The sequence below is a fragment of the Mus musculus genome, chromosome 1 (genome assembly GCF_000001635.26).
Source record: "Mus musculus strain C57BL/6J chromosome 1, GRCm38.p6 C57BL/6J".
Lineage (NCBI taxonomy): Eukaryota > Metazoa > Chordata > Mammalia > Rodentia > Muridae > Mus > Mus musculus.
In genome coordinates, this window is record NC_000067.6 from 60,524,799 (window position 1) to 60,537,809 (window position 13,011).

The 13,011-nt window shown below is 40.0% G+C and overlaps 1 protein-coding gene across 10 annotated transcripts in view; it reads right to left on the reverse strand.

The window, feature by feature from the left end:
• The window catches only part of Raph1 (Ras association (RalGDS/AF-6) and pleckstrin homology domains 1), a 95,895-nt gene that overhangs the window by 53,619 nt on the left and 29,265 nt on the right, over positions 1–13,011 (reverse strand). For all 10 annotated transcript variants that reach the window (XR_373268.2, XM_017312876.2, XM_030243573.1 and 7 more), the window contains exons 2-4: positions 8,489–8,608; positions 2,586–2,691; positions 794–1,302 (exon numbers count right to left, since the gene is read on the reverse strand). Coding sequence is in view for 9 of the 10 variants with exons in the window: in XM_017312876.2 (XP_017168365.1) it covers positions 794–1,302; positions 2,586–2,691; positions 8,489–8,608 (735 nt within the window). In the remaining variant the exon portion in view is untranslated. The remainder of the gene's footprint in view (positions 1–793; positions 1,303–2,585; positions 2,692–8,488; positions 8,609–13,011) is intronic.

Sequence of the window (13,011 nt, forward strand, 5' to 3'; positions counted from 1 at the left end):
CTCACTGGAAAGGCTGGTGTTGTTCTGCTCCATTCATTTGCTTTCTTGTTCCTATCATATAACAAAATTGCTATCTTCTCAATGTAGAGAAATCAAGAAAGAAACCTCTTTCTTTTGTTAAATATATTACCACAAATCCATCCCCCACTCTTATCCCACGGCACTCAGGAAAATGTCACCCTCCATCACCTGTATTTTGAGTCTCAGAATCATCTCTGAGGAAGAGAGGAAGGCACACCAAGTAATAGAAATTGCATTTTCCTTACGAGCAACTGATGTCTGGAGAGACTGAATATGAATAACTCACCTGAGTTCCATGGGTACCAAATGACAAAGACACATGTTCTGGAAGTCCAGCATCTCTTTCTGCTGTATCATACTAACTAACCCTTTAATAATAGAATGGAGCAAACTTAGAGGACTACAATGAAGATTTACATGCCCTTATGACCTTACTTTAATCATGTTAAAAAAATTATCAGCTTTTTAGCTATTTATGGCTTTTCAAATCATAATTAATATTTTAATCACATGGAATAACTGGCATTAATTCAAGGGATTCTAACAAATCAAAAGACAAAAGAAAACTGTAAGCCTCTTCTAGTTCATCTTTGTGGCGCTGCTATGTCTGGTGGTACACTCCTGTGGTCTATTTAGCTGAGAGGTACTTTTGATAAATTTTAAATGTTAAAGAAGTAAGAAAGTCAATCAAACTATATTAAAACAAAACTAAACACAGCCATTTCTCTGCATTTTAAGGCCAAAATAACAGAGAGAAATTTTCTCTATTTACCTCAGTAATTGGCTGCCCCTGGTGTGTGGTCAAATCAAGCTCTTGAGGGCGTGTCACTTTATCAATATCCAGAGAATCCATGCTGGAGGCTGCAGAGGTGATGCTTGACCGGGAGGAGTTACTGATGGAGCGCGCTTCAGCATCACTCACAGTGCCTGCTGATGCAGTCCTTCTGTGCTGATTTGTCACTAAAGGCTTAGGATCTTCTACCAGAGATTGCTGAGCAGCCTCATCCATGCTCAAGGAAGCCTGTTCTAACTGAGCAGTGATGTCATCCAGGGAGTAGTTAGCATGGGAAGGTTTAGTTGTTCTATTAGAGGAAGATGACGGTCCTCTCAGGGTGCCATGTTTTGACGTATGTCGGCCAGCAGGTAGCTTCTGAGGAACTTTTGGTTCTGTGACTTGACGCTTACTATTTCCTGAGCCAATGCTGCTGAGCTCCTGCTCTATAGAGCAGAGGTCAGCCATCAGGGCATCCAGGTCCACAGTCTCACCCTGATTCAGAGCTTCTACAGAGAAGACAAAAGTTTCAGAACATAATCAAAATCTATACATTCTATTATAAATTAGCCATAGGCAGTGGGGGAAAAAAAAAAAGGAAAACAATACATTTCATTGGACCTAAAATCAATCAAATCAAGTACTTAACAGGTTTTGTTTTAAGTCTTGAGAGAATTGTTAGAAGCAAATAGCCTATCCTTTAAGATCTCTGGTAAAGAAAATAAAATTGTAAGTTTAAAGACAAAATGCTGAAAACACCTTGTACTACTCCATGGCTTTATCCCAATCTTTCAAGTACTTTGTACTCTGTGCTGGCTTGACACAAGTGAGAGGTATCCAAAAGGAGGAAACCTCGATTGAGAAAACGCCTTCATAAGGCTGGCTGTAAGGCAGCTTCTTAATTAGTGGAGTCCAGCTGGATGGTGCCATCCTGGGGCCGGTGATCCTGGCTTTCATTAGAAGCCAGGGGAAGCAAGCCAGTAAGCAGCATCCTTCCATGCCTGTTTCAGCTCCTGCCTTGAGGTTCCTGCTGTCTAAGTTCCTGTCCTGACTTCCTTCAATGAAAGATGTATAAGCCAAATAATTCTTTGCTTCCCAATTTGCTTTTGGTTATGGTCTTCCATCACAGCTATAGAAACCCTAAGGCAACTATCAATATGATCAATATCCATGTAGATATGGTTATTACCAAAAGAGAGAAGGGCATAAAGAGGAAAGTCTTAAAAAATCAGAACATGTATTGCAAACACTAAGAAGTGGCTAGGTACATTAAATACAGGTCACATGGACTGACTTTTAAATCATTAAGAAAATTTTTCTTTAGACTTTAATCCAGCCAGAAAACAATACAGTGGGATTGCTGTGGGCTTTCTCCTTAGCATGCACAGTATCAAGTATTAAATACATGACAAGACATACATACATGTTATGTTCTAGTTTCTTTTTCTGTGATTGAATATGCATAAGTTAACTCAGAATGAAGAGATGGCTCAGTAGCTAAAAGCAGAGAACCTGAGCCCCATTCCTAACACCCACCAATATTAGATGGTTTACAACCACCGCAACTCGAACTTCAAGATTATCTGACACTTCTAGTCTACTGGTAGTCTACTGGGACCTGCACTCGTGTGTATACCTACACACACACACACACACACACACACACACACACACAAAGTATGTACACAACTTTTTAAAAAAGAATAACAAAACTCAGTCAAGTTACATATATAATTTAGTAATGCATTTCTATTATTCCTATATTATAGAACTTGACATTAGCAAATCTTACCATTCAAGTTGTATATGGAGAAGCGGTAAGAAAAGTTGGCCATATTTGTTTCCTGGCGAAGAGGAGATCTTTTTACTGGTTCTTTGGGCTTGTCAGAATCCAAACTCTTTAAAAGAATAAAGTTTAACAAGTTGTATTAATGTGGGTTTTCATTACAGAAAAAGATGAGTGAACTGCCATACTGTCTTGGAGTTTCTCTTGATGTGATGAAAACACCATGACCAAAAAGCAAGTTAGACAGGAAAGGCTTTATTCAGCTTACACTTCCATATCATTGTTTGTCATCTAAAGGAACATTTAAAAGAAAAGGACAGGAACTCAGACAGGGCAGGTACCTGGAGGCAGAAGCTGATGCACAGGCCATGGTCAGGTGCTTCTTATTAGCTTGCTCCCCATGGCTTGCTCAGCCTGCTTTCTTAGAGAACCCAAGACCACCTGCCGAGGGGTGGCCCCACCCACAATGGGCTGGGCCCTTCCCCATCAATCACTAATTAGTAATGTGCCCTACAGGCTTGCTTACGACCCATCTTATGAAATTATTTTCTTGAGCTTCCCTCCTCTCAGATGACTTTATCTTGTGCCAAGTTGACATAAAACTATCCAGCACACATATTAAAAAAGCTGAAGTTTCTTCTAAATGATAGCCACAAGGAAAAACATAATGGTTTTCATCAGTTATCTCTAATTTCTAAATACATAACTTAATTTTAGCACACCACGGACTCAAAACTATCACAGTTCAGGGTAAATATCTTTTCAAATACGTCATTTAGTCAACGGCTTCATTCTACATAAGTTCACTATGAAGTATATGAATATGGACATGGTAAAGAACCATGAAGAGAGTTTGGTCGTCTCTTACCTCAAAGGGTTATGTTTTTTGATCTACCATAGTCTCATTAATGTCCTATTATAAAGGACAATCATGAACTTCATTCCCTCCCTTCCTTTGTGGTGTTGGGGCCTTGTGCATAGCAGACACTCAAACCTACCACCAGGTCACACTCCTATTCCTTACCACCTTCTTACAATGACACTGTAACTTTTTCACCTGTAACTTTTCTACAATAAGAAAAAATGGGTATCTGAACAGAAAATCACAACCATGACAGAGGAGGGGGGATGAAAAAGAAATCCAACTGTTCAAAGCTAGAGTAGTATTTTACAACTAACTTCTGTATAAATGTCATATAAAATAAGTTCAAGTTTTAAAAAAGAACTCTGGTGCTGGGCATGGTAGCACATTGGAGGCAGAGGCAGGCAGATCTCTGTGAGTTTGAAACCATCCTGGTCTATAAAACAAGTCTCAGGACTACACAGAGAAACCCTGTCTTGAAAAAACAAAAACTGAACTTCAGGCATTCTATTTGTAGAATTATAAAGTTACATTAGGATGCTATCTTGAGATTTTATAACTCTATTAAATAATGCCCATCTTGTTTTTAGATATATTCTCCTTGTAGCCCAAGCTGAGTAAAACTCACTGTATACAGCAGAAAATAACCTTAAATGAAGATGACCTCTAGAGTGCTGGGGTTACAGTTAGGTGCTACCACAGCTGCCTTCAGTGGCACTGGGAATGGCACCCGGTCTCTGTGGCTGGGGAGACATATACAGTCAGTCCCCATCTCCATTCTGTTTCTAAAGATTCATTTTCATGTGTATGAGTATTTTGTCTGAATGTATCTAATTGTACTGTGATGATTTGAATATGCTTGGCTCAGGGAGTGGCACTATTAGGAAGTATGGCCTTGTTGTAGTAGGTAGGGCCTTGTTGGAGGAAGTGTGACATCATTGTGTGCCTGGGCTTTAAGACCCTCATCCTAGAAGCCTGGAAGTCAATCTTCTAACGGCCTTCAGATGAAGATGTAGAACTCTCAGCTCTTTCTGTACCATGCCTGCCTGGACACTGCCATGCTCCCACATTGATGATAATGGACAGAACCTCTGAACCTGTAAGCCAGCCCCAATTAAATGATGTCCTCATAAGAGTTGCCTGGGTCATGGTGTCGATTCACATCAGTAAAACCCTGACTAAGATATGTGCCATGTGTGCATGTAGTGCCTGCAGAGGCTAGAAGAGGTAGCTGGATCCCCTAAAACTGGAGTTACAGTTATGAGCTGCTACTCAGGTGCTGAGAACCAAACCTCTGTCCTCTGCAAGAACAGCCAGTGTTCTTAACTACTAAGCTATTTCTCTAGTCCTTCATCCTGATTTTGATGCTATCAAATGAATGTGATCCTCAATCTACTCAGTGTTTTATTTCAAAAAACAGCCGAGAAATTCTTCTTTAACCTTAGACATAATTTTTCAGAAGCAATTTACGAAAAGTCAACTTCTTTCCAGTTCAAATAAATGAATATGTATTTTTAATTACCTGCCCATGGTGCTGAGACAAAGAAGGCGATACTGAGAAACACTCTCCTAAGGTCAAGAAATTAGTAATATAGTATGGTGAGTTTTAACCTTTGGGGAGGTTGCTAGGAATCTGCAAAAATCCTACAGATCTTCTTCCAGGAAAATGCCCAATATACAATCTTTTTTCAGCTGTTTTTGAGGAATCATTAACTATTTGAAACTTAAAGTTGATTAACACCGAATGTGCACAGGTAGTGAGCTAAAATAATGAAGTAAATCTGAATCTTAGTAAGTCAACTATTTTTTAAAATATCCGTAAAAACGAACATGTTTATAGTTAAGTCATGATATGCATTGGTTTTAATGTTTCTCTTTAAGATTCATTTATTTTATGTATATGAGTACACGCTGTATCTGTACAGATAGTTGTGAGCCTTCATCTAGTTGTTGGGATCTCTGCTCGCTCCGGTAGACCCCCACTCACCTGGCCCAAAGATTTAATTATTATTTTAATTAAGTACACTGTAGCTGTCTTCAGATGCACCAGAAGAGGGCATCAGATCTCATTACGGGTGGTTGTGAGTCACCATGTGGTTGCTGAGATTTAAAGTTAGAACCTTCAGAAGAGCAGTCGGTGCTCTTAACCCCTGAGCCATCTCACCAGCCCTAATGTTTCTCTTTAATGACAGATTTCGAAGATGAAAAGTTAGGCAACTTGAAATATAAGTGAGAAGAGAATACTGAGTGTGGAGAACTACCATCTGAGTGGAGTTCCTACCTCAGCCAAGGCAGTCTGACTCTTTCCTAACTGCTTTCTCTTTTTGGCCTCCTCCTCAAGTGTACAACCACTTGGTCACAGACACAATATACTAGCCAGCCCTTGGATAATTTCCTTTATACACTATAATTTCTATTTATTTCTTCTCGTCCTAGCTGTATTAGCTACTTTCTGTTGCTGTGAAAAAAAATCATGACAGAGACAACTTAAAGAGCAAAAAGTTTATTTGGGTTTAGTGTCCAGAGGGATAAGAGTCAGTCCATCATGGCAGGAAGCCTGGCAGTGGGTAGATAGAAGCAGGAAGCCGAGAGGCCACTTCTTTACCACAGACACAGCAGAGAGAGCAAACCAGAGAGGTGTGAAGTTCTAAACTCTCAAATATGCCCCTGTGGCATACTTCCTCCAGCAAGGCTACACCACCCCAATAACCTCTCCATCAGAGCTACTGACTTGGAACCAAGTATTTAAATACCTAATTTTATAGGGAACACTTCTTACTCAAACCAACACACCAGCATAGAACTGGACACTTAATCATTATCTTTATCATAACACTGCTTCTGTAAGAAAAAAGCTAAGAAGTAAGAAGTGGCTCATTTAGTGCTTATAACACCTGCCTGAGGACCTGAGTTTAGATCTGCAGCACCCATGTAAAAGAGGAGAACTGGTGGAGTTGGTTCTCTCTACCATGTCGGTCTCAGGGATTGAATTTAAGGCTTGACCGCAAGGACCTTAACCTGTAACTGTCTTTGCTACTTTGTAGATTCTTCTCCTCTGACCTCCATATACTCCACAGCATGCAACCCCACCTCCCTACAATAGAAATATGCCATAAGAATAGAGGTAGATACTGGATATAATGGCTAATCTCTGGTATCAAGTTGGCTGCATCTGCAATAAAATAAAATTCATGCAGCTGTGCACAGCTGTGAGGGATTTTCTTGATTGGATTATTTGAGATGGGAAGGCCCACCCTAAATCTGGGCCACACATTCTGGTGGCAGCTCACTTAAAAGATATGAAAGAAGGAAGCCTTTGCTTCTTTGCCTGCTTGCCTACCCTCTCACTGGCAGGTTTATCTACCCTGTGTCTAAGTTATTCCTTTGCTCATATTAGAATCTACTTCTTTAGGCTCCAACATAGACTGAACACCAGAAGCTCTCTAGGAACCCCCCAGGACTCCAGCACCAGAAGGGCAGTGCTGAGACCTATACCCAATTCTTGCCCTTCCCATCAGGAGCAGCCATTGCTGGCTGGATCACAGTCTGTAAAAACTCTAATAACCACCCTCCTTTAATATATATGCATTCATTCTACCAGTTCTGTTCCTTAAGAGAATGCTGACTAATCCACCAGATGTCAACCTCTGGACTCTCTATACATGTGTCCACACTCACATGTCTGTCACAGAGAACTGTAGAGAAGTAAATTAAACAGAAATGGTTTGGTACTTACAGACATCAGAAGACAGTTTGATAAAAATGATGCCTTTTCTTATTACAGCTTGTAGTAGTTAGGATGAGAATTGCTCCCACAGGCCCATACATTTGAGTGTTTGGTTTCCGGGTATGGCCTTGTAGGAGGAGGTGTGCCATTGGTGGTAGGCTTCAAGGTTTCAAAAACCCAGTTAGGTCTAGTTCCTCACTCTGACTCCTGCTAATGGAACTCGGCAGCTCAAGTCATCCTTAAACTCAATCAAGTAAAACCAACCTGTGTTACACGAAGCTCCATCTCAAAAGCTAAGCAACCATACATCACTACGTCAGTGACAAGAAATCCACAGCCCAATAAAACAAAGAAAACAACAAAACCAAAACACAAAGACACTTTTAGAACTATTTTAAATGTAGCCTGAATAAGCCTTTATCAGTATTTTGAAAATATGAGCTAGAAAATACAAATGTCATAAAATGTATTTAAATTGGTTATAGAACAAAATATGTCACTAGATATTTAAACTTTAGACTTTAAAACTGTCTTAGTTTACAATCTCAAATTTGTAAGAGAGATATTAAGTCTCCTTTCAGATTAAGAGAAATTCTGTTAAAGATCTGTTTTTTTAAACCCTAGAATGACTACAGAAAAGGAGCTAGGGAGACAGCTCAGTCGGCAAACCACTTGCAAGAACAAGGACATGTATTTGACTCCCAAGCCCAAATCTAAATGGTGGACACTTGTAATCCTAGCCCTGGGGAGGCAGACATATAGCAAGATCCCTCGGGGTCTAGCCTAATTGGTAAGCATTTAGCCAATGAAAGACTTATCATATCTGGAGACTTCTTAGGGAGCTCATTCTGACATTTTCCTACTTTCTTCTGAGCATCTTTCCTCCACTCTAGTTCTGGTGCTTAAGCTTATATTATACTTACCCTTAATAAAAATCTTCCAATTCTGCTTCATTAAAAGGGGGAGGGGCTAGGGGAAAAGAAGAGGGAAGAGAGAGAAAAAGAGAAAGGACCCTATGTTTTAAAGAAGTGGTGCTTTCAAAGAAAGAAACCTTGAAGATATATTCTGTCTCTACCTGAATGTACATGTACACACAGATGAACATGCATATTGCATATACATGTTCACATAAGCATACACAAATAATAATCATAAAAGATATTATCTTGCATTGTAAAATTTCTATTCATCTATTTGTTAATGCTTTTTTCTTTTAGCAATATTTTAAAACTTAGTCTGCCATCCACATCTTCTGTCTGTACATGAAATGTTAATGAAGTGATAGCTACTATTCTTCAACAAATTTTCAACACTTCTAACCTGAGTAAGCCTGTCCAGTTCTCCAAGCCAGGCCCCAAACATTTTATCCAGGTCCTGATCTTCCTTGTCGCTGTCTTCTTCAGCACCATGGTCAATCTCTTCATCGGATAGTTGCTCCATCTGAAATACAGATATTTGTGTTGAATGAGCAGTTGCAAATCTAACTTAAAAAGCATCCAGTACAAGGTCTGTTGTATGATGTGACTCTCTGAAGTTAAATCTTCAAAATTAAATCATATCATAAGAAAACAGAAATGATTAAAAATGAAGACAATGGAAACAAGGAAGGAAGCTTCAGTTCTTTAAGGAATAGAGGAGGCTGGGAAGTTAGTTTCCTCAAAAAAGGGAAATTATCAAATTATGACTAGTTTCACAAACAAGAATTTCTAAAATAATACAGAGTATTCCTTTCAATTAGCAGAGTGTAACTGTAGTATCCATCTCTCTGTTGACAGACTCTGTAATATGCCAAATATACTTTCAAAGACTTTAACACAATTCCATAAATATTAGGCTATTTTATAGGCTATATTAAAATTTCACTTAAATTTCCTGATTCAGTACACGAAGACAACTGTGTTCTGAAACAGAGAACACTCTGTACCTCAAGCCATGTACAATATGCAGAGCACGCAGAGCTACTGAAGATACAATAAAATCCAAGTCACTGGCAGGTAACGCTATGCAAATCCCTAGCCCTCAGAGACTTCTCACTGTTTCTTTCTCTTTCTTTTGGTTTTGAGACAGCATTTCTTTGTAGCCTTAGCTGTCCTAGAACTCGCTCTGTAGACCAAGCTAGCCTCAAATTCAGAGATCTGCCTGCTTCTGTCTCCCAAGTGCTGGGATTAAAGACATACCCAACCTGGCTCCTCTCACCATTTTTTGTTTCCTCATTCTTCCAGCTTTCTAGACACCGTCTTGCTTGTTGGAAAATACAGACATGCTCCAACCTCTAGCCTTTTCAATGTCAGATCTCCGACCTGGAACTCCTTCCCCCAGATGTGTGCCCTTGCTTCATTCAGGTTTCTGCCTAAATAAGCATCCCATTAAAATAGCACCCTGCTTTTGTTATATTCCAGCCCTTGTACAGTTTTAGTTTTCTTCATATTAGGTTTTTTTTTTGGGGGGGGGGGTTGAGGGTGGGGTGGAGAAGAGACATAGTTTCTTTATGTAGAGCTAATTTCCCTAGAACTCCATGTAGACCAGGCTAACCTTGAACTCAGAGACCTGACTACCTCTGCTTCCCAAGTGCTGGGACTAAAGGTGTGTGCCACCACACCTGGCTTCTTCTTCTTTTTTTTTTTCCAAGACAGGGTTTCTCTGTGAAGCCCTGGCTGTCCTGGAACTCACTCTGTAGACCAGGCTGGCCTCAAACTCAGAAATCTGCCTGCCTCTGCCTCCCAAGTGCTGGAATTAAAGGCTTGCACCACCATGCCCAGCACACCTGACTTCTTTTAATAGTCACACTTATTGTTTCTCTTCTTCACTGGAAAGAAAGATTCTTAACTTCTGTATCTGTACACTTTGAGTGGCTGGCACTTGGTTCACAGTCATGTCATTAAGTTTCTGTTTAATAAATGAGTATTTAAACAACCACCAACACCAACACCACACACTTTTTAAAAGAGTATAATTTAAGAACAAAGCCCATAAAAGAAATATTATTATACAAGTAATAAGGGACTGACATAAACACTGAGTATTAGTCATTTAGGACAGGCAGGTGCTTCATAAAGTACTCTTTCATTAAAATCCGGACAGACGGCCCAGGAGTGAAGACCCAGGCTCCATATCCAAGCCCACAGTTGCTTGTAACTACAGTTCCAAGGGATCTGCTGCCCTCTTCTGGCTTCCACACACATTGCATATTATACACAGTCCACAAGCACATGCTCAGATACATACACATAAGTTGTTAAAAAAAAAAAACAGAACTTTTGTGTGTGTGTGTGTGTGTGTGTGTGTGTGTGTGTGTGTGTTTTGAGACAGGGTTTCTCTGCATAGCCCTGGCTGTCCTGGAACTCACTCAGTAGACCAGGCTGGCCTCGAACTCAGAAATCCGCCTGCCTCTGCCTTCCGAGTGCTGGGATAAAAGGCGTGCACCACCACACCCGGCTAAAACAGAACTTTTAATTTAATCTTACACACTGGTTTTGAGACAGGGTATTGTTACAGTTGAGGCTGGCTTCACACTTCTCAAACTCTAAATCGCCAAGGATTACCATAAACTTCTGATCTTCTTGCTTCCACTTCCTGAGTGTCTACAGGTGTGCACATTAGAATGTATGGGATCCTGGGCACGGGGTAACCAAGGACTTCTTCTTGCATGCTAGGCAAGCACTATAACAAGTGAACCATGTTCCCAGCATTAGCTTAACTTAGCATAACTTTAAAAGTTACACCAACTATTTAAGACTTTATTCAACTTCAAATGAAGGAAACTAGTCTGAGAAAAATTAAGTAACTTTTTCCAAGCTTTAGTAAATAATAGTGTGAAAATTTCTATGACTTCTTTACTATATTAGTGGCTTTTGAACTGACTATTCGAGAGTCATTTTTGCTGGCTACCATGTATATAGATACGTTTGAGAAGTATACACTTTTTTAAATACCTCATTTTCTTTCAATAACACTCACTGAGTAGCTCTCACATGATAGCACACTGCAACTAGGTCAGCTAAAACCCATTTCCTAGTGGAACCTTATTCTACTGGCATGAGGAATGTACATTCAGGAGGACAACTTGTGGAATTGGTTCTCTCCAACATGGGTGTCCCAGAGGTGAAACTCAGGTTGTCCAGCTTAGTGGCAAGCACCCTTATCCGCTGAATCATCGTGCCAGTCCCATTAAGGCGGCGGGGTGGGGGTGGGGGGGAATCCTAGTAATCTACCATTGTTATATGTTAGGCAGTAAATAATTATGCTCAATTATTAAGGGTCAGAAATGATAGTATATATGGTAAACTCAACTGTACACAATGTAACTATCCCTTAAGTATAGCTTAGTATGGAGCAATATTATGCTTGCTAAATTTTCTATGAAACTAATTATTCATGCCCATTTCCCCTATTCACCTTCTGCGTTTGGGAGTCTGATTTATTATTCAAGTTGTTCTTTGAGAGCAGAGGGAATTGTGGTTATCCAAAAGGGTGGACTTCTTAGGGATTAAGACTCTGGATAAGTATATTCTAGGCAGAACGCACTGTAAGGAAGTGAGGCGAGAGTGAGCAAGGTGAGGGAGAGGAGGGACGGATGAGAGGCAGGGAAAACCGACAAGAGAAGGCTGAGGCAAGCTCAACTCGGGTCTTACAGGCCCTGGGAAACAGATGCATGTCACTCCTCCTAACATGGGACAAAGGGGAAAGGTACATACTGGTTTTTATTCAGAGAACACAGTGACTGTATCAAGAAGGGAAAGACCACTGGAAAGGAATTCTAAATACTAGGTAGAGATAATTATATATAAGGAAATTGAAGACCTAGGAGGAAACACAATTTACACAAGTCATAGCTTATGAAGTCATGAGAAAAACTCATGATGCACGGTCATGGTGTCTTACTCATTAGTTTTTTGTCCCTTTAATTAAAAAAAATGCCTTTTTAAAAAAAATTATATATTCTATATTTAAAACCGCATTAAAAATCTCAGAAAGCTTTTGAGTTTTGGCTCAGAGGAGGCTGCAGTGACTTCTGTCAGTTCATATGGCACCAGCTTCTCAAGTTTGACCCTAGTACCTGAGGTACACAGGAGTTGAGGTCTGAGCCACACCTGCATTGGCCCCCAAGTTCAGTCTGATGGGTTTGTCTCCAGAAAAGTTGATGGTGACAATGTGGAGGCAACCAGTGATTAGAAAGATCTCAGGATAATAGTGAAACTGACCATTCAGAACTGACAGACGAAGCTGTAGCTCCTGCATGGATCATTAAAGCCCCCAAGGAGCCACAGACACAGAGGGAAGCAGAAAAACATTAACCACAGTGGAAGTATCACTCTTGATGAGACTGGCAGCACTGTCTGAAACCAGTCTTTATCTAGAAAACGTTCTGGAACTGTTAAGATCCTGCGCCCTGCACACACAATCAGTGAGCTGCCACCTTCATGACATCATAGATGGAAGCAGCAGTCATGCAGTGGAATCCTCACCTAGTCAAGATGCAACAATAGAAAAATATTTCAATAAAAACAGCTGGCCAAATAAAACAAACAACAAACAAGAAAACAAAAATCTGAACCTCAGAAAATAGTAGAGTAGGGTTACTCTTGGGTCTAATATGTTCAGTGTGCCAAAATCACATGAGAAGTTTCTACTTCCTTTAATATTTATGCTATATTTTCTATGTGCCAGACACTGGAGAAACAGATGGACACAATGAAGTTTAATCTCAAGTATATATACCTAGTAGGAGGACAAGAAACCAGCAAAGAAAAACACTGGTGAGTGCTATGTATAAGGCTACGTATGTTGAGTATAGTTTAACTCAGTTTGAGAAGGAAAAAGGAAAGGGATGATACTTCAGTGAG